Below are 23,108 nucleotides of genomic sequence, written 5' to 3' on the forward strand. Positions count from 1 at the left end.
GTACATATTTTCAGTACTTTATAACTTTATAAACCCTGGTTGTGTACATTTTCTCCATAAACATGACATAAAGTACTGCTTTTCAGTTTGTCAGTTCCTCCCTCTGTCCTTTCCAGTCAGTCCGCTCCTGTTACCAGGTCGTTATTTCTCAAAGCGAGCTCTTCCTGTCCCCTTACCCCTGCTCCACCTCAGGCCCTCATCATCCTTGCTTCCTGACCGAGCTTCCTGCCGCACGCAGTCGCAGTCACGTTCCTCTCGGTTCATCAGGCGAATCACTATGCAGCTCCTGCTCCTCATGCCGCTGTTTCACGTTCTTGAGTCTCTCTGTCTTCTGTGGCGAGATCCGCCAACTTTTCCTTAAAGGTCCAGATAGTAATTATTTTAGGCTTTGCTGGCCCAAGGTTTCCTGCCACAAAAAAATGGACTCTGCTGTTATTGGACTGAGCACAAAAGCACTCGTAGACAGTGTGTAAACACATGGGCATGGCTGTGTTCCAGGAAAGCTTATTTACAAAACCGGGTCACTGGTCTAGGGCCATAGTTTGTTAACCCTTCTTCTAGGATATGAAAGACTCTCCCTATCTGTCTCCTTGTCTTAACTACTACTTTTCCATCCTGTTTCTTACAGTTTATTCAGAAGCACCATCCAAATTGTTAAACCTTTCTTGTACATCTTCTTTCTGTATCCAATTATGTAAGTCTTTTCATTCAAACCATTTTTTCACAGAGAAATATTAAAATATATCTTATAAAATGTTAATTCTCCAATGATGGCATCATATTTAAATATGAGGTTATTTAGTCACTTGCTGACATCTTTATAAATATATAGTAAAGTACAGTCATAAGTGTTTAAAAGAGTTTTTAACAGGTCTTTCATAAAAACCCATAACCTTGATATAATCCATGTTATAGCTTGGATACCGTCAACACATTATCTGAGAATCTCAGAATAAGGTCACTGGTAGGAAAGTTGTTTAGTTTCAACATTATCAACGGTATTGAGAAAACAATTTTAGGACGTTTAGTAGGAATTAAAATCATGTAACTCACATCGTGTCCTATCTTCATCACAGTTGCCCCTTTCAAATAGTTAGGAAAGCAGAAAATACTTTGTTTTAGGATATGACTTGCCTGACGTATTGGTGGTCAAGTTGCTACTTAAATTCTAAAAGGTCGCTCTACAGCTTTCCATATGCAAAAAAGATAACAGGACTTGATAAGGTGTGAAGTATATTAACAATGTGGGTTTTACCTTGTTATTAAATTGCAGTTTTTCGGCTATTGCTATTTGGTGCTGATTTAGGTGCTGATTTAGGTATCATTGATTGATGCTGGATAGTAAACAAAACCTTTTCCAGTAAATAAATAAATAAATTCATTATTGCATCGTATTAGTGAAAAGTGTGATTTGTTTACTATGGTGAGAGTAGATCGGTAGAGCTGCTGTGATGGAGTTTTGTTAAGATGTGGATGGATATTAATATTATGGTAAAGTCCTCTAAATTATCTGATATTTGCATTATAATACATTAATTTAAAACTCCATATATTAAAACTGACTTGTAAATATCTTTTATGGTTGATTTTTAGCCACCGGCTGAACAGGCCAAAGCCAGACTACAGCTGGTTCTTGAAGCTGCTGGTAAGTGTTCATAATTAACCTTACTCAAATGAAAAAGGACTAAAGTCTTAACATGTTTATAGGTGGGTCAAAGAAAAAGCACCTATTTTTATATATCCTAACAAATTTATGAAATCCTGGTTATATGTATGGCCATATTTTATAGTAAATATTTCTCGCTACAGTATAATGCTAAAAGGGCATTCTTTACCTTTTTATTGACTTCAATTAATTTCAATTTTAATAAAGTCCAGGTTATTGATTTTTGTATTTTATGGACTGTGCTTTTGGTGGCATATTTAAGAATTCTTTACTTAACCCCCACATCACATCATGAAAATCTCCTAGGTTTCTTTTTTAAAAGTTTTATACTTTTAAGACTATGATCTGTTTTGATTTAACTTTCGTATAAAGTGTGAGTTTAAGTCAAGATTTTCATTGTTATAAAGAAAACAAGGTAAACATAATTTAGTAATTTCTCCAAATGCATTGGACTAACTGGACTGTTCTGAATACCATTTAACCTTAAAATACTGTATGTTTTGTTTTTCAGTGTTACAATATGAGTGACTTTGACTTTTCATATAATCCCCAGATTCATGTACACATTAAAGATTTCGCCTTTTTAAAAAACGTAAAAGATGAATGTTATCTTTTCTAAGTACTGATATTTTACTTTGAATCTTAATGTGCATTTCAAAATATATGTAACTAAATAAGTTGTCAAGGTTAATTAAACATAAGGTAGGTTTAGAATAATATCACCAAGGTAGTATGTATTTTTTAAATTATTTACTTTTTAAAGATCTTTGTAAAGAGTTCATACTTTCCAGTTGGAAAATAAGAATTCGTTTTTAACATCAAAAGTAATTGCAGACTACCAAATTATAATAGTTGTATTTTTAGTATTCATCGATTGAGAAAACATGTATGTGTATGTTGATTCAAGGATTTCTTGCATTAGCTCCTACCCAGAGTGTCCACAGTGTAAAGATTGGGAGCACCACTGTATATGACATACTAGTTTCATAAATCACTAAGAGTATTAGAGGATAAGAGTTGATAAGTATTTTGACTATGAGTCTCTATACCACTCCATATTACTTTAAAAGTCATTTATATTTTATGCACTATTACTATTAACTTTGTTTTTAGTTATATAGAAATTAAGATTTCTACATAGGATTATAGTTTTGCTTGCTATCAAGTTTTTCATATTTTGACTCAAATGTACCCTAAAATAAGTAAATTAATAATAAATCCCTATCATTTACATATTGTACATTGATTTCTTTAGTAGCATTTTGCTTTGAAAAATTATTTCGTTTATAATTTGAGTAATGGACAAACCCTTTAAAGAAATTATTTATGATGCTTAGTCCAAAAAATATTTGTTTCCATTAATACAACTATAAAGAATTCATTTCATAGTTTTATACTGGTATCTTTATCCTTAAAATTATTTGGAAGCATATTATAAAACAGATCTGACACTCCAAACCTCATAGTGTATAACTTGCTTATATTGGTCCCAGATGTCACCCCTCATATTTAATTTAACTTTCTAAATTCTGGTATAGATAAAGAACTAGATTCTGTGAATTTGACACACATTCAAAATGTGACAATTTAGAAATTTAAAAATGTTCATTAGTCTGGATAAGGACAGACCTTAGTTACATGTAGCATTATTTACTTAATAATTTTCTTCTTCATTTAACATGCTGTCACCAGCTTTTCCCTCTCGTCAGTAACACTTATGATATACATCCTATTACAAATTGTGTTTTCTATAATTTAGATTATTTTCTTGGGATTGATTACTATAGAAATGAGTTTTTGAGGTTAGAGGGTATTAATATTTAGAGTGGCTTTTTATGCATTTTTGCTAAATTGTTTTGCAAAAGGTCTGCACTATTTTACATTTCCAGTGATTAAACATTTTTACCAAGACTTTGTTTTTTGATGTCAATTCCATGAATATATTGCCTTATAATATGACATAACATATTATACCCTTTGTAAAACATGCAGTTCTTTTTTTTTTTTCCCCAGTACTTCTTTTAATGAGAACTTTGGACTTAGAGAAAAGTAGGTGGATGGATAGGGAGCATATAAACAAGTATATAACTTATTATCAAAGTTCTAGATCTCAAAAAAAAAAAAACCCAAAGTTCTAGATTTCTTTCAGTGATGAATATAAAGTATTTATTGTATTATTTAAAACAAATAAAGAAAGGGAGAATAAGATGAACTTGAGCTCAGTCTGGAAGTCTTGCAGTTAAAGTCTAGCCTAGTCCTAAGATTAAGGTACATGGATAAGAAGGTCTGATAGCACCCATTTTGTCATACTGGAGAAAGTTTACTTGGGTTCTTAGGGAAAACATCCTTGACTTTGGGGCCTTAAAATTGGGGACAAGGAAAGACTTAAGGCTGCATGTTAGATTCTTGAGACAGGATTTATTTCAGCTTTATAATTACTATAATCTGGTAGATAGGGTTTTTATATAAAGAAATCCTGAAGTTACTTAGTCCTTTATTCTAACTATACATCCCAGAAGAAAGTTTTATATGTAAACATTGCATTGTTATTAATTTATGAGTGAATATCAATAATGCTATTGATTTGGAATTAAAATTTGGCAACATTTGGCAACAATTATTAGTGGTATGATTTCAAAAGACATATATATATGAGTATAACATTAAGCAAAATGTGATTGTAGGATATCATGTATATTATACAAACATGAATTTGAAGTCATAGATTTTATTTATCATATTTTTATACATTATACTTCCATATTTATACTTTGTTATGCTAAATCTTCAGATTTAGATAGAATCTTTTTTCATGTTCATTAACAAATTACAATTGAAACCAAATTTCATGTTTCTTGTTTAATTCAAAGGTGATGTACAGTTAAGGTTATACTAAGATTGCCTTTCTGTTATTTTCAAATGGCAACAGGACACAAAGTTGTAGAATCATATAAATTTGTAAGACTGAATCTTTAAGTTGTAACCTCAGCTAATGGCTTATCCTATGATATTGAGTAAATCATATTAACCCTTTGTGCATGCTTTCCTTTTTAAAAATGCTTTTACCATTCTCCCATTTTTATTAAGATGCAAAACTTTGAAATTTTTAGCTGACTTCTTAAGAGGCAGTGATTCACCTAGAATAAATGATCTTATTTTGAAATATTTTTTATATTTATTTCTTTATTATCTTTTCCACTGACATCTCCTTAGACAAGATGCCAAACATTTCACCCAAAGGTTAATCCATAAGTTCCTAATTGGTCTCTTGCTTCAGTTCTCTTCTGCCAAGATGGTAGTGAATAGTGGAAAGGTTCTAAGCCTACTTACTTTTTGTGGCCTTGAGCAGTTTGATGTCTATTGGTTAGCCAAACATAGGGTTTAAAAAAAAAAAAAAGGAACATGACAGATGTATATATTTTCTAGTTTACTGTAGTTCTTCTCTGTTTTTAAAAATAAGTAATTTATTAAGGCGAAATTCACATAATATAAAATTAATCGTAATTGTTTAAAAGTTAACTAATCAGTGGCATTAAATACATTAATATATTTACATTAAATATATCAATACATGTACTACTGTGCTGTATAACTACCACCTGTCTCTAGTTCTGAAACATTTCTGTCACTGTAAAGTAAAACCTCTTACCTATGAGACAGTTTCACTCTACTCCCTGGACCCCAGCTCCTGGCAACCACAGTCTATCCTCTGTTTCTGTGGATTTATCTATTCTGGGTATAATGGAATCATATAGTATGTGATTGGCTTGTGTGTCTGGCTTCTTTACTTAGCATAATGTTTTGGAGGTACAGCCACATTGTAGCATGTGTCAGTATTTTATTCTTTTTATGGCTGAATAATATCCAATTGTATATATATACATCATTTATTTATCCACTTATATATAGATGGACATTTGAGTTACTTCCACCTTCTAACTGTTGTGAATAGAGTTGCTATGAACATGCATATACATGTATTTCTTGGAGTACCTGTTCGCAATTTTGGGTGGTATACACCTAGGAGTGTAATTGTGGGGTAATGTGGTAATTCTGTTTAAGTTTTGAAGAAACCACCAAACTTTTCCAGTGTCTGAGCAGTATTACATTTTCCTCAGCAATATACAAGTATAATTCCCTGTTGTTTCAGCTAAATCACATCACACATTTAAATTACCTATTTGAAAGTATTTTGCTTTAGGAACTTCACTGTACCATAATTTACTCATTTGTAAAAGGGAAAGATAATAACTACCTCATAGGATTTTCGTGAAGATAAGTATAAAAAGGGATATGTCTAGACCAGAACCTGGAAAATGGTAGCCACCAGAAAATGTTTATTTCTATATTGCTTTTTGTGATTATCACTGCTGGGTGGTTCCTTCTCAGCCACCATTTGCTCATGCTACTAGTTGGGCTCAAAATTAGTCCCTGGCCCTCAGTTTCTTACAAAATCAATTTTAGGCTTCTGTGCTTAAGGTTCTGTATGGTGGATCCACAGATTTTTCTATATTTACTATAATTCATTTCTGAACTTCTCATTATTCTTTAAATTACTTGCTCTTTTCTACCTATAGATCTTTGCTCATGATTTTTTCTTTTTTAGAAATGACTTCCTCCTTCCTCTTCCCACCTCTAAACACTTCTAAATGAATCTCCAATAAGATTTCCACATGATTTTTGTGACCACTCCAGGACATAATCTCTCTCTCTCCTTTTTTGAATTCTTTCTGTCCTTGTCTGTGCATGCCATTTATGTTGTTACTTACTCACATATGGCTGATACTAATATTTAATTATTTTGTGAGTGTTGAACTTATTTTCCCATTAAATAATAAACATGATGCAGGTCAGGAACCAGAGCTAAAACTTCTAAGCCTTTACCAGGAGTTTTAACAGCACTTACAGAGAGTGGAACTTTACCAAATAAGAATCCAGCTATTAGTCTTTGGTGAACAAGTCATTGTGAAGAAACAAACAATCGGGAAATAACTGAAAATTAAACCTTTTAAATGGTGGTATGCTCATTTTAACCACTAATTCATTTAAAATGAATACACAAAAAGTTCTCTGGCTTCTAAAGTAGAAGATACTGGTCAATAGTTGGACTTTTTAATCTTAAAATTTAACGTAGTACATGACAAAAAAGATGATGAAACAATATCACACAAGAAGAGGAAGAAAGAAGACAGTAAGTTTACTTAAAAGACTTGTGTCTATTACTTTTGTTTTCATTGTTGTTTGACATATTAGCAGCAGTCCAAACATTATTTGGGTTTTCTGCAAAAACACAGTATCATCTTATGCCATATGTGTGCGTAGGTCTGAAGAAGAATTTAAAGGAGAGATTTTTTTTTCTAAAATGTAAATATTTTTCATCAATATGAAAAGACATTTCTCACAACATGGTTTTAAGACACATTTTTCTCTACAATCTTTTTAATATTTTACTTTTAATAGAATTATTGACACATGCAACCTTTAAAATCATATCTCTAATATTATAAAAATAGAAATTTCCTTTACATGAATGGTAAATAATTTTTATTATAAAATCTGTGTGTAATATTTCATTTTCTAAATAATGCCTAAAACCTTTTCTGTTTTGCCTTATAGTTTTTTGTTGTTTTTTTTTTTAATTTTTATGATAGTCACACACACACAGAGAGAGAGAGAGGCAGAGACACAGGCAGAGGGAGAAGCAGGCTCCATGCACTGGGAGCCCGACGTGGGATTCGATCCCGGGTCTCCAGGATCGCGCCCTGGGCCAAAGGCAGGCGCCAAACTGCTGCGCCACCCAGGGATCCCCTGCCTTATAGTTTTTTAAAGCACATTCATAAATCCTTTATCATTTGACTCACATCACAGCATGGAGAGCTAATTAACTCCATTTTACAAATATCATGAAAGCATAAATGATTTGTAAAAGACCACATAGCTAGCAAGTGACAGAACCAGGACTCAAATCCAGTGATTTCTGACTCTTGAGCAATTTCTATGCATAGTTTAAATCCCTGAGTTTTGTTGGGCAGAGAGAAGGACGATAGAAAATATTTCCATATACATACTTTATTTTGTTAGGTATAGTGCTATAGTTACCTTACAATAAAATAATTTCTATCCTCAAGCCTTTGTTTCTGAAATGAGTTTTTTCTAATTGATAATAAAAAATTATTAAAGTTTTAGCCAGAAAAAAAAATGTTATTTTCCTTAACTGTTAGAGTGCTCATAATAGCAAATTTTCTGATAATTTTGAAAATCCTGGTAACGTTTTATGATCAACAATGTTTTGATCTTCAGCCTCAATAAGGACTTACATTTCAGTTCCCCTTGCTGGGATAGAAGCTGGTTAAGTATTGTGAAATACAGATGAGTTACACACATGCACACTACGTCCAGACAAGGAGCTGTGCTTAGCAGTAAGTCATAAGTGCCTCATTCTGTCTTGATTCTTCTGCTGCATGTGAAATTTAGATTTTATTTTCTTAGTTAGCAATTAAGTATCTAGAAGCCTATTCCTGAGCTTTTCTCTTCATAGCTGTGCAATCTTCAAAGTCTGAATACTTTTCTAAAGTCCATTCTAACTGTAAATATCTGTGATTCTGAGACTTGCAAAGGAGAGTACCACGATGGTGTTGAACCATTTCTGGGAAGCACAAAAAACCATTCTGCTACCCTGTCTTAAAGCCAACAGAGATTTTGCTTTATAGATAGGTTTCTGACCACTGATCTGTGGCTCCAAGAAATAGGCTGATTTGTTGAGAGAAAAGCTGTCATGTGGGGCAGATCTAAAAAAAAAAAACTGAGTGACTGAAAAGTTAATTTCCCTTTCATAAAATAAATAGTTTTAGGCTTCTTTTTTTTCCTTGTACAGGATTCTGTTTGTTAGGATATTGGCAGTCTAGATTCATACTCAGTCTCCCTAACTAACTTTGTGAATAGTCTCCTTTAGTTTCCTCATCAATAAAATTGAGATATTAATAGTACATAATTAATGGTCGGTCGTCACAGAGTTTAAGGGAGTTAACATTTGTAAACCGTTTAGAACAATGCCAGGTACATAGTAAGTGTTCAGTAAATGATAGTAGTTGGTATCAAAGGCAGTATAGTATGGTGGTGAAATTCTCATACTCGGTTGGCCTGGGTGCCATTCCCACCTCCATAATTTACTCATAAAACCATGGGAGGGTTGGTAAAGAACTTCAGTTCTTTCATATATGAAATGGGAATAATATGTACCTTTAGAGATTTTATGGGAACTAAACAAATTAATGTAATAAAGTGTTTAGAATAGCACCTAACACGTAACTAAGTGTTCTATAATTGTTAGCAAGTAGGAATGGTCTTTTATGGCATCACACAGGGATGAGGTAATTAAGGAAGAGACATTGAGCCAAACATTCTCCTCCTACTGCCATACATAAACAGAAGTTATCAAGAATTAAGAAGAGTGTTTTTTAAAGAAACAAATGATTAACACTTTAAATAGTTTAATTGACTTTAGCATTGGTTAAACCCTTTTATCATTATAGTTTCTGCAAGTTTCAGAAATTGTACATAAAACCTGATAGCTTTTATGTAGAATCAAATTGATAATGTTAACTTAACTTCCAGTTTCCAATAATGAGCGTGATTTTTTGCTTTATGTTAATTCAAAAAGATAAAGTAGTGCTTCCTAAAGAGAATTACTAAGTGAATTGCGTTTTAAAAGTATAAGTTACTTGTTTTAGCGTCAGTTACACATCTCTATTTGAATGACTCTTTATCCTTAATAATATTTAGTAAGAAGAAAGCTATCAGCTAGAGTCTAACAATATCACAGCAACTTGCCATGTTTGAGCAGATGTTAAGCAGACAGTAGTTGAATGTTAATTTTGAGAGGGTGGTATGTTTAAGCCTAGCTGAAGTATGTTGCATGTGGGCTTTCTAGACTCGAGTACAATGCTGGATCTCTGGGGAGAATTTTAAAACTAAACCTCTTTCTTTGGGGTCCTCTATATGGACTCTCTCAAGTCAGTATAAAGCAGATCATCCCTAGGCTAAAGCCCTTCAGCTTTTGTTATTGGGCTCTGTAGACCTGTAATTAGGCCTCCTGGCAGGCCATGCAGGCCAGTTAATGGTCATATGGAGTTTCTGTGAGGCAGACTGGCTTTGTATAAATCCTGGGTAGGAATACGTTTATGGGTCACTTCCTACCAGGACCATGCTTTGTCCTTATGCCCTGCGGGCTGACAGGGAGCAGGTTCCCTTGACCATGGACTGTTCAGTTTGCAACTCAAAATCTACTCCACTAATCCCCAGTGTAAACAGAGGATTTAGAAGGGCTTCTGTCACTTACAGTTGCCAATTCACTTGGGTGTCTGTGAATTTATTTTTTTCCCCAGACTTCATTATTGAAAGACTGACAAGTGTGTAAGATTTGGATGTTTGTTTATATATCAAGTGTGCTGTTGTTTTTTTTTCAGGGATTTTATAATCATTGTAAATGATTTATATAAAGCAGAATTATGTAATGAGCTTTTTTATTGATCACTCTTTAATATTTTTTAGTTTAAGCCATTAAAAAATTTGGAATGATAGCCCGCCTTTTCCTATAAGGGAAATTATAGGTCTGGTTTTTTGTTGTTGTTTGTTTGTTTGTTTGTTATAAGAGTAAAATAACACGATGTAAAGAAGTTTACCAAAAAATGCCTAATGCAGATTTCAGATAAGTCAAATAATTTTGTACGTTTTATATTAAGTAAAAATGCCATTTTTGCGTAAATGAAAGCTTTTGAAAGGAGGAATATCAGATTAGTATATAAAATGCTTAATAAAAATGTATTTCATGAAATACTTAAAATTAATGAGTGCCATTTATTGAGCATTTACTATGTGGTGAGCACTTTTATACATCTACACATATTGTAATTTTTAATAATTAATAGATGATGTTTCCTAGCCAAGCAAAATATTTGAATTGTAAGAAAGGCACAATTGAGATTTCTTTTGTTTTTCCATTTTTATCTCATCCTCTATTTCATTATGATTTTCTCTTTGTTGCTCAGATTATATCAAGATTTGACTCTAAAATATGTAAGTTCTGAGTTTGCTCTACAAAGAACTGTCACCTATCTTCCTATGAGCCAATTTTTCTTTTAGGGGGGAAATCAAATGATGAATTCTTTCCCAGGTCTCATCTAGTAAATCAGTGCTCAGTGTTTTGCATTTTGTGATGTAAAAATGGTTCATGACAGATGTGGCTGAAAAGACCACATACGTAGACTGTATGATTTTAGTCTGGTGGAACTAATAGGATCACTCATTACATTTTAGACCCTGGGGTTTCTTTTTTCTTTCATAATAATAAAAAAAAAAACTGTTTAAATAGAGTAGCCCTTTTTGTGTGTGAGTACAGCATCTTCCCCCAAATTTACAAAGAGTTGATGGTAACAAATCAACAAATAATCCTCTCTTCCAAAAAGTTTCATTGATGTTTATTTAATATTGACTGTTATTTTTTGTCTTGTTGTCCATAAGAGTTAAGACTTTGTTCTCTTTTTGTGAAAGATTTCTTTGAATTTTATTTAGCAAAACTAGAAAATACATTCCTTAGAGAACCCAAGACCTGAGAATTAAGTTAAGTTATATGATAATAAAAACAAGTTTTGTAAATGTTGAAGTATTTAATGGCAACAAAAAGACATCACGCAATAAGAATTCTGATGTTTACTTAGAAATAGGAGAATCATAGTACAATCTGTTTTCTTTTTTAACGTATATATTGAAACAAATTTATTTGTGATGGATTTTGGAACTGACAAAATGGAGGCTTCTGAATAGCGTGAAGGATCTGATCCTATTTTAGTTTTGACCAAAAGTTAAAGTTGTAACTGAATAAAAAATTACATTGAAAAATATCCTGGGTGATGTATATCAAAATGCAAATAATGGTTATTGTCCCTGGGCAGTGGGATTTAAGGTAATTAAAAAATTTTTTTTGGCTTTTTTTTTTTTGGATTGTTCTGTAGATATGAAGAAAACCTATGGAAGTGTAGAAAAAGTAATTTAAATATGATGACAGTCCTCAATATTTAATATAAAATTTAATGAGTTTTGACAAATGTATACAATTGTGTTAAGTACCACCAAACAATTTTTTTTTCAAAATTTTTGATAGACAATTTACACATTACTCCAGAAAGGCCCCTTATACTCCTTTGAAGTCAGTTCTTTTCTCCCATCTCGGACCTTAGCAACCACTAATCTGCTTTATGTTGCTATAGTTTTGCTATTTTCAGAATGCTATATAAATGGAACCATACAGTATGTAGACTTTTGTGTCTGCACTCTTTGACTTGGTAAAGTGCTTTTCAGGTTTGTTCTCATTGTTGTATGAGCGTAAGTTCTTTTTATTGCTGAGTAGTATTTCATTGTATAGCTACACCAGTTTGTTTTTTCATTCAACAATTAGTGGACAGGTAGATTGTTTCCAGTTTATGGGTTTTTTTTGAATAAAAATTATATGGACATTTTTTTCCTGTGCTTGTGTGGATGGAACTGGAGGGTATTATGCTGAGTGAAATAAGTCAATTGGAGAAAGACAATCATCATATGGTTTCACTCATATGTGGAATATAGAAATAATGAAAGGGATTATAAGGGGAGGGGGAAACTGTGGAAAAATTAGAGAGGCCCACAAACCATGAGAGACTCCTAATTCTGGGAAACAAAGGGTTGTAGAAGAGGAGGATGGTGGAGGGATGGGGTAACTGGGTGACAAGCACTGAGGAGGGCACTTGATGGGATGAGCACTGGGTGCTATACTATATGTTGGGAAATTGAATTTAAATTTAAAAATCATATGAACATTTGAGTACAAGTCTGCGTAAACATATTTTCATTTCTCTTGGGTAAATAGGAATGGGATTTGTTGGTTATATATCTATTTAAGTGTAGCTTTGACTTTGTAAGAAACTGCCAAGCTTTTCCAAAGTGGCTGTCCCATTTGTATTTGCACTAACAGTGTTTGAAAGTCTCATTTGTTCTTTGACATCATTTGATTTTTTTGTTTTTTTTTTTTTGTTTAATTTCAGCCATTCTGTTCAATACATTGTATTCCATTTGACTTTAATGTGCATTCCAGTGGTGACTCATGAAGTTGAGCATCTTTGCATGGAATCATTTGTCATCTGTATGCTTCTGTGAAGTATTTGCTCCTATCTGTTGTCCATTTTTAAAAGGAATTATTTATATTATTGACTTAGAGAGTTATTCATGTGTTCTGAATACAAGTGAAATATGTACTTCATATTTTCACCTTATCTATGCCTTCCATGTTTATTTTCTAAACAATGATTTTTTAAAAACAATTAATAATGTACATACAGTAAAATACACCATTTTTTAGTGACAGTTCTTTGATTTTTGACAAGTATAGACAGTTGTTTAATAACACCTAGAATCAAGATGTAGAACAATTTTATAATCCTTCAGAATTTTCCCATTCCCTTAATGGTGAACCCCTCTGACCACTTCCACCTCCTGGAAACCACTAATCTATTTTTTGTTCCTACAGTTTTGACTTTTCTGATATGTTATATAAATGGAATCCTCTAATATAGCTTTTTTTTTTTAGTCTGGCTTCTTTGACCTGGCTTAATGCTTTTGAGATTTACACATGTTGTTGCTTATTCTGGTAACTTATTCCCTTTTTGTTATTGAGTAATATTCCATTGTGTGGGTTAATTAATTGAAGGGTGTTCAGATTATTTTCAGTTTTACACAGTTATGGATTAAACCGCTAGAACATTGTCAAAAAGGATTTTGTAAGACAAAAGTTTTTGTTACATTTGGGAAATACCTAAGACTGGGATTGGTGGGTATTATGATAATTTTTGGTTAACTTTATGAGAAACTGCAGACTATTTCGTAAAGTGACTGGGCCATTTTGCGTTCCTAAAGCCAACATATGAGAAATTCTGTTCTATATCCTTGTCAGGATTATTAGTTTTGGGCATTATTAGTTTTTGTTTTATTTTGGTCATTCCATTGGATATGTAAAGGTGTGTCATTGTGGTTTTAGCTGAATATGCTTTATAATGAATGTTGTTGAACATCTCTTCATGTACTTACCATTGCAGACAAGTTTTCTCATTTTTAAAAATTGAATTGTTTTTTAGTTGCTGAATTTTGAGAGTTTTATATATTTTGGTTAAAAGTTCTTTAGCCGGGATGCCTGGGTGTCTCAGTGGTTGAGCGCCTGCCTTCGGCCCAGGGCATTGTGATCCCAGGGTCCCAGGATCCAGTCCCACATCGGGCTCCCTGCATGGAGTCTGCTTCTCCCTTTGCCTATGTCTCTGCCTCTCTCTGTGTGTGTCTCTCATGAATAAATAAATAAATGAAGGGATCCCTGGGTGGCGCAGCGGTTTGGCGCCTGCCTTTGGCCCAGGGCGCGATCCTGGAATCCCGGGATCGAATCCCACGTCAGGCTCCTGGTGCATGGAGCCTGCTTCTCCCTCTGCCTGTGTCTCTGCCTCTCTCTCTCTCTCTGTGTGACTATCGTAAATAAATAAATAAATAAATCAAATAAATAAATAAATAAAATCTTAAATCCAGCTCTCACCTGGATTATTGCGGTAGCTTCTTACCTAGTCACCCTACTGACTAGTTCCGCTGGCCCCACTGTATTTTATTTATTAGCAGAGCATCTAGAATGAATGATCCTTTTATTTTTTTTTTTAATTTTTATTTATTTTATGATAGTCACACAGAGAGAGAGAGAGAGAGAGAGAGAAAGAGGCAGAGACATAGGCAGAGGGAGAAGCAGGCTCCACACACCGGGAGCCCGACGTGGGACTCGATCCGGGGTCTCCAGGATCGCGCCCTGGGCCAAAGGCAGGCGCCAAACCTCTGCACCACCCAGGGATCCCTGAATGATCCTTTTAAAGCCTGAATCAGAAATACCCCTCTTCCTTTCCAATGTCTTCTCCATTCAGTAAAAGCCAAAATCATTCTAATGGCCTCTACAGCCCTTCAGAATCTGCCCCGTCATTTGTTACCTTTCTGATTTCATTTCTTATTTTCCTTACTTTTTCCGTTTTACTCATTGCTTCCTTCACTGTTCCTCAGCCTCAGCAATCACCTCCCCTTCAAGGCCTAATGCCTGCTATTGCGTCTGCTTGGAATGCTCATCCCTGACAGCTGCTGCCTCCCTCACCTCCGTCAGCTGTCAGCAGGCTGAATTGTACTTTGCAGTTGACACCTCCTTGTCCCCTTTGCTTGCTTTTATTTTTCTATTTTATCACTATTACCATTTATTTTTACATTATATATTATTATTATTACCACTTATTTGTATTTTTCATTATCTGTCCCCACCAGAAAGTAAGCTACATCTGGGCAAGGATTTCGGTCTTTTGTTCACTCTTGTCAACTTCATACTTTGTGCTCAATAAATTTTTATTGGTTAAGTGTATGAATAAATATACTTTAATGTTTTATTAATATACTTTAATGTTTCTCATTTCACTTTACTAAAAAGATGGCCTTTTAAAATATACATATTACTAATTCAGAACTGGATTGAACCCACATCTGCTTATAGAAGGCAAAATTACATTATATTTTTAAATTTAAATTTTACTTTTTAAATAAATTGAATATCACAAATTTCAAAAATGTGAAATATCATGCTCTTGTAAATGATAACACAGGTATTTGTGTTGTTTTATAATTGACTTTTGCTTATTTAATAATGTTCTGTGCTTCTTTAACTATTCAGTTACAAAGCATTTTTGCAAGTTATTCTGTGTTAATTTTATTGATCTCTTTTGACACAAGCCTGCAAGTTGCCCAGGATTTTACATTTTTATCTTTAGATATATAATTTTGAGGATTTTTTAAAAGGAAAGATAATGGGCATTTTTTCTGAAAAAGTTCTGCAAAAATACCACATTAAAGACTTCTTTAAAATTTCAGGCATCTGTAGAACATGTAATACTTGTATTTAGTAAGGTAATATATACGTTGCTTATTTTAGAATGATTGTCATCAAACAGAGTAGCATGTATATTCTGAAATTGCATTTTTCCTCCCCTTAACATACTATCATTTCACTCTAAACTGGAGATTAAATTTTACTTTGTATATAGGAACTCTTTAATAGCCGATTCAGACAAGAAATGCTTAAGGTAGATGTCATGACAGTGGGGAAGTATTTTTAGGTTAAATATGTTTATGTGTATTTAGAGAATGTAATGAAACTATTTGAGTCTTTCCCCCCTTGCTTTATTGAGACATAATTGGCATAGAACATCTTGTAAGCTTAAGGTGTACAACATGATTTGATAGTTCTATATTATGAAATGATTTACAGTAGTGTTGGTTAAACTTGTCACGTCATACAGTTACCATTTTTTGTGAATGGTAAGAATGTTTAAGATCTACTCTCCAGATAACTTCCAAGTATATGATGCAGTATTGTTCCTCCCAACAATGTATCCGTCTTATTAACTGGTAGTTTGTACCCTTTGACCAATACGTCCTCTTTTCCCCCACTCCCCAGCCCCTGAGAACCATTGTACTTACTCTCTGTTTCTGTGACTTTGTTTTCTTTTTTTTTTTTTGTACCATATATAAGTGACATCATACTGAACTTGCCTTTCTCTGCCTGACTTATTTCATTTAGGTTCATCCATATTGTCAGAGATGTCAGAATTTCCTCCTTTCTTTATGGCTAAATCATATTACATATATATAGAGAGAGAGCCACAAATTCTGGGAGGAAATTCTGACATCTCTGACTATATACATACATATATATATATATATATATATATATATATATAGAGAGAGAGAGAGAGAGAGAGAGACAGAGAGAGAGGCAGAGAGAGAGGCAGAGAGAGAGAGAGAACAATGTATAAAGTTCACAAGAGGGATCCCTGGGTGGCGCAGTGGTTTGGCGCCTGCCTTTGGCCCAGGGCGCGATCCTGGAGACCCGGGATCGAATCCCATATCGGGCTCCCGGTGTATGGAGCCTGCTTCAACCTCTGCCTGTGTCTCTGCCTCTCTCGCTCTCTCTCTCTCTCTCTCTCTCTCTCTCTCTCTGTGACTATCATAAATAAATAAAAATTAAAAAAAAAAAGTTCACAAGAGTGAACAGAAGATAGAAATCCTTGCCCTGGTGTAGCTTATTTTCTGGTGGGGACAGATAATGAAAAATACAAATAACTGGTTAAATAAATAAATAAATAGAGAGAGAGAGAGAGAGAGAGAGAGAGAGAGAGACCTCTCCAGGAGTGGCAGGCTCCAGGGTGCCTGAGAAGTGGGGTGCAGGAGGGTCCAAGCTCCAAGCTGTTTTATTCAGATCCAGGGCTCCTCTATTCCAGATATGATGATGGAGGATGGCCACCAGGAACCCCCCCCCCCCAGAAGAATGGGTCTAATTAATCATCTACGCGGCCCTAGTCCTCCTCCAATGGCTGGTGGATGAGGAAGGTAAATGTCTGCTCTAAGAAGCAGACAACTGGACATGCACATTCATAACAGAAGGAAACCATCAAGAAGTAGAGTGCTGACCATACTGGACAAGTAATTGATTGTATATGCCCAACAAGGATTGCTCTGTGCCTTCACAGATGAATGAGGTCGTGCTGGGAATTCCCTCCCCAGGGATCTGGCATGACTAACATGCATTTTTATAAATGCACATACTTGTCTCATTATCTTTTTTTGTATAGTTTATTAAAATATTAATACAGTTTTAATAAGTAAATATTTTTAGGTTACAAAACTGGACTTCATTATCTTTGTATAATTATCTTTGTATAATTTGAAGAAAAAATGTATATATTACATCCTCTTTATCCATTCATCTGTAGGTGGATGTCTTAGCTATTGTGAATAATGCTGTAGTGAACATGGGAGTACATGTATCTTTTCGAGATCCTAATTTCATTTCTTTTGGGTATATACCCAGAAATGGGATTGCTGGATCATATGGTGGTTCTATTTTTAATTTTTTGAGTAACCTCCATACTGTTTGCCATAATGGTCGCACCAATTTACATTCCTTCAGCATGGCACAAGGGAGTTCCCTTTTCTTCACATTCTTGCCAACACTTATTATCTTTCATTGTTTTGAAAATAGCCATTCTAACAAGTGTGAGGTGATATCTTTTTGTGGTTTGATTTGTATTTCTCAGCTTTGGGCAGTGGCAGTATCATAGCCAATGAGGTTTATCCAACGTGTGATTATTGCTAACTGATTTGTATTTCCCTGAGGATTAGTGATGTTAAGCATCTTTCCATGTAACTGTAGGTCCTCTTTGGAAAAAAGTCCATTCAGGTCCTTTGCCTGTTTTCCAATTGGGAGCAATTTGGATGTTAGTTGGTTAATAATGGATTACTCAAACTTTCTTCTGCTTAAATCAAGATGATGTCAATTTTATTTGAATTTTAGGTTAATAAAATTTTCTTCTCTATAAGAATTCAGTAACAAGGTTGAAAAATCTAAGATCATTAGAATTACTCTCTGTAGTTTGTTCACAATATAGAATAGGTTCTCTTGCTTATTACAATATCATATACTTTCGGCTGGTGATGGTGATACAGCTATATAATCCAGAACCTCTTTTTCTGATCAATAATCTTGAGGTTGATTTGCTCCTGAATTATCCAAGAAAAAGAGTTGGGATCCTAGAAGGCAGAGAAAACCTCATCATCTAAAAAATGGCCTACACCCATGATTATTCATTTGTAGTAAGATTAATCTGCATGTAGGACATCAGAAATTATTTCTGCTTTACAAATAGTTGATTTAAATTTTTTTGTGTGACAACCAAGATAATATATATTTTCTATGTAAAAAAAAAAGTACTTTTCCCCCTTTGAATTTTAGTATCAGTTTACCTCCGTAAAACACTTCTTTGCAATTTTATTGGGATTGTGTTAAATTTACAAATGAATTTAGACATAAATGACATCTTGATGATGTTGAGATATCCTATCCAAGTATGAGGAATGTCTTTCCATTGAATCAGGTTTACTTTTGCCGCTTTCAAGAGTGGTTTAGTTTTCCTCATTTAGGTTTTACATGTTTTGTTTACTCCTTTGATTCTATTATGAATGAGATTTTCTTTTCTATTATGTCATCTGACTAGTACGTGTACGTATGACAGTTATTAATTTTGGTATACTTATTTAAATAACTCCTATCTTACTAAATTATTTTATTGTTTGAGATTTAATATTATCTTGTGTGTTCCAGGTATATTAACATATTGTTAACAAATAGAAAGTGTTTTACTTATCCTTCTCAGGTTTTTAGGTCTCTAACTTATTAGTACATTGTTAAATAGTAGTAAAGATAGTGGTATATTTGCCCTAGTCTTAATATTAATGAAAATCTCTGTTTTTTTTTTCCCACTAAGGAAAATGCTGGCTTTGTGACTTAGATGTGTGTTTAATTTTAATTATCTAATCAGTCCCCCCCCCCCCGTTTAGTGTATTTTTTTTCATATTAGTATTGGGTGTTAAATTTCATCAAAGGCCTTTTCAGTGTCTATGGAGATTAAAAAATGAGATATTTTTCTTAATCTTTAAAATTTTTTTAACATTTATTTTATTTTTTATAAGGCTTCATTTCTTTAGACAAGCTTAAGGTTCATAGCAAAATTAAGGAGAAGGTATAGACAGATTTCCCATATAATTCTTTCCCTTGAACCTGCATAGCCTCTCCCATTATCAGCATCCCCAGGCAGAGTGGTAGAGTTGTTAAAGTTAATGAACCTATGCAGGTACATCATGCAAGACCAGAGTTTATATTGCAGCATTCGGGTTCACTCTTGGTGTTAGACATTCTGTGAGTTTGGATAAATGTATAATCACATATATCCACCATTACAGAGTGTTTTCACCACTCTTGAAAACCTGTGTGCTCAAACTATTTATCCTTCTCCCTCACCTCCAAGCCTTGGCAGTCAGTGATATTTTTACTGTCTTCAGAGTTTTGCCTTTGTTAGACTGGCCTACAGTTGGATCTGAAACCTTTTCAGATCGGTTTCTTTCACTTACTAATATGCGCTTAGGGTTCCTCTATGTCTTTTCAGAGCTTATAGTTCATTTCTTTTTAGCACTGAGTAATATCCCATTGTCTGGATGTACCACAGTTTATTTGTCCATTCACCTACTTGAAGTACATCTTGGTTATCTTCAGGTTCTGGCAATTATGAATAAAGCTGCTATAATCATCCAGGCACAGGTTTTTGTGCAGACTTAACCTTTCAGCTCCTTTGGATAAATACCAAGGAGCATGAGTGCTGGATCATGTAGTATGAGTATGTTTAATTTTGTTAGAAACTGCCAGACTGTCTTCCAAAATGGCTGTACCATTTTGCATTCTCACTAGCAGTAATGAGAGTTGCTGTTGCTCCACATCCTCATCAGCATTTGGTGTGTCAGTGTTCTAAGATTTGGGCCATTCTAATATGTTTGTAATTATATCTCATTGTTGCTTTAATTTGCGATTTCCACATCACATATGATGTTTTACATCTTTCCCTATGTTTATTTGCCCTCTGTATATCTTATTTGGTGATGTATCTGTTAAGGTCTTTGGACTGTTTTTAAATCAGGTTATTTATTTTCTTATTGTTGAATTTTAAGAGTTCTTTGTGTATTTGGTTAACAGTCCATTATCAGATATGTCTTTTGCAAGCATTTTCTCTTAATATGTGGTTTGTGTTCTCTTCCTTTTGACATTGTCTTGCACAGAGCAGAAGTTTCTAATGTAAATAGAGTCCAGCTTATCAACTGTTTTTTTCATGGATCATGCCCCTGATGATCTTATCTAAAGAGCTGTTACCATACTGAAGACCATCTAGGTTTTCTCCTATGTTATCTTCTAGGAGTTTTATAATTTTCATTTCACATTTAGATCTGTGATCCATTTTGAGTTAATTTTGGTGAAGAGTGGAACATTTGTTTAGATTGTTTTTTTTCTTTTGCATGTGGATGTCCAGCTGTTAAGCACTATTTATTGACAAGACTATTGTACTGCCTTTGCTCCTTTGTCAAAGATTGACTGTAGACATGCATCTATTTCTAGGCTTTCTTTTCTAGTCCACTCATCATTTGTTTTGTTTTGTTTTGTTTTTTATAGGATTTGGAACATTTTAATTAATTTATTTTTATTGGAGTTCAGTTTGCCAACATATAGCATAACACCCAGTGCTCATCCCATCAAGTGCCCCCCTCAGTACCCATCACCCAATTACCCCAACCCCCCGCCCACCTCCTTTTCTACCACCCCTTGTACATTTCCCAGAGTCAGGAGTCTCTCATGTTCTGTCTCCCTTTCTGATTTTTCCCACTCATTTTTTCTCCTTTCCCCTTTATTCCCTTGCACTATTTTTTATATTCCCCAAATGAATGAGACCATATAATGTTTGTCCTTTTCCGATTGACTTATTTCACTCAGCATAATACCCTCCAGTTCTATCCATGTCGAAGCAAGTGGTGGGTATTTGTCGTTTCTAATGGCTGAGGAATATTCCATTGTATACATAGATCACAGTTTCTTTATCCATCATCTTTCGATGGACACCGAGGCTCCTTCCACAGTTTGGCTGTTGTGGACATGGCTGCTAGAAACATCGGGGTGCAGGTGTCCCGGCGTTTCACTGCATCTGTATCTTTGGGGTAAATCCCCAGCAGTGCAGTTGCTGGGTCGTAGGGCAGGTCTATTTTTAACTCTTTGAGGAACCTCCACACAGTTTTCCAGAGTGGCTGCACCAGTTCACATTCCCACCAACAGTGCAGAGGGCTCCCCTTTTTCTACATCCTCTCCAACATTTGTGGTTTCCTACCTTGTTAATTTTCCCCATTTTCACTGGTGTGAGGTGGGATCTCCTTGTGGTTTGGATTTGTATTTCCCTGATGGCAAGTGATGCAGAGCATTTCCTCATGTGCATGTTGGCCATGTCTGTGTCTTCCTCTGTGAGACTTCTTTTCATGTCTTTTGCCCATTTCATGATGGGATTGTTTGTTTCTTTGCTGTTGAGTTTAATAAGTTCTTTATAGATCTTGGAAACTAGCCCTTTATCTGATACGTCTTTTGCAAATATCTTCTCCCATTCTGTAGGTTGTCTTTGAGTTTTGTTGACTGTATCCTTTGCTGTGCAAAAACTTCTTATCTTGATGAAGTCCCAATAGTTCATTTTTGCTTTTGTTTCTTTTGTTTTCGTGGATGTATCTTGCAAGAAGTTACTGTGGCCAAGTTCAAAAAGGGTGTTGCCTGTGTTCTCCTCTAGGATTTTGATGGATTCTTGTCTCACATTTAGATCTTTCATCCATTTGAGTTTATCTTTGTGTCTAGTGTAAGAGAATGGTCCAGTTTCATTCTTCTGCATGTGGATGTCCAATGTTCCCAGCACCATTTATTGAAGAGGCTGTCCTTTATCCAGTGGATAGTCTTTCCTCCTTTGTCGAATATTAGTTAGCCATAAAGTTGAGGGCCCACTTCTGGATTCTCTATTCTGTTCCATTGATCCTATGTGTCTGCTTTTGTTCCAGTACCACACTGTCTTGATGATCACAGCTTTGTAGTACAACGTGAAATCTGGCATTATGATGCCCCCGGCTTTGGTTTTCTTTTTCAGTATTCCCCTGGCTATTTGGGGTCTTTTCTGATTCCACACAAATCTTAAGAATTTGTTCCAACTCTCTGAAAAAAGCCCATGGTATTTTGATAGGGATTACATTAAATGTGTAAATTGCCCTGGGTAACATTGACATTTTCACAATTTTAATTCTTCCAGTCCATGAGCATGGAATATTTTTCCATCTCTTTGTGTCTTCCTCAATCTCTTCCAGAAGTATTCTGTAATTGTTAGGGTATAGATCCTTTACCTCTTTGGTTAGTTTTATTCCTAGGTATCTGATGCTTTTGGGGGGCAATTGTAAATGGGATGGACTCCTTAATTTCTCTTTCTTCAGTCTCATTGTTAGTATATAGTAATGCCACTGATTTCTGGGCCTTAATTTTTGTATCCTGCCACCCTGCCAAATTGCTGTATGAGTTCTAGCAATCTTGGGGTGGAGGCTTTTGGGTTTTCTATGTATAGTATCATGTCATCTGTGAAGAGGGAGAGTTTGACTTCTTGGCAAATTTGAATGCCTTTTATTTCTTTTTGTTGCCTGATTGCTGAGGCTAGGACTTCTAGGACTATGTTGAATAGCCGTGGTGAGAGTGGACATCCCTGTCTTGTTCCTGATCTTAGGGGAAAGGCTCCCAGTGTTTCCCCGAGGAGAAGGATATTTGCTGTGGGCTTTTCGTAGATGGCTTTTAGGATGTTGAGGAATGTTCCCTCTATCCCTACACTCTGAAGAGTTTTGATCAGGAATGGATGCTGTATTTTGTCAAATGCTTTCTCTGCATCTAATGAGAGGATCATATGATTCT

The 23,108-nt window shown here is 34.5% G+C and overlaps 1 protein-coding gene across 1 annotated transcript in view; it reads left to right on the forward strand.

Moving 5' to 3' along the window:
- The window catches only part of RSRC1 (arginine and serine rich coiled-coil 1), a 400,073-nt gene that overhangs the window by 232,642 nt on the left and 144,323 nt on the right, over positions 1–23,108 (forward strand). The window contains exon 9 of the mRNA XM_055321055.1: positions 1,594–1,645. Coding sequence (XP_055177030.1) covers positions 1,594–1,645 — 52 coding nt within the window. The remainder of the gene's footprint in view (positions 1–1,593; positions 1,646–23,108) is intronic.

This window comes from Nyctereutes procyonoides, unplaced genomic scaffold (genome assembly GCF_905146905.1).
Source record: "Nyctereutes procyonoides isolate TBG_1078 unplaced genomic scaffold, NYPRO_anot_genome, whole genome shotgun sequence".
Taxonomy (NCBI): Eukaryota; Metazoa; Chordata; class Mammalia; order Carnivora; family Canidae; genus Nyctereutes; species Nyctereutes procyonoides.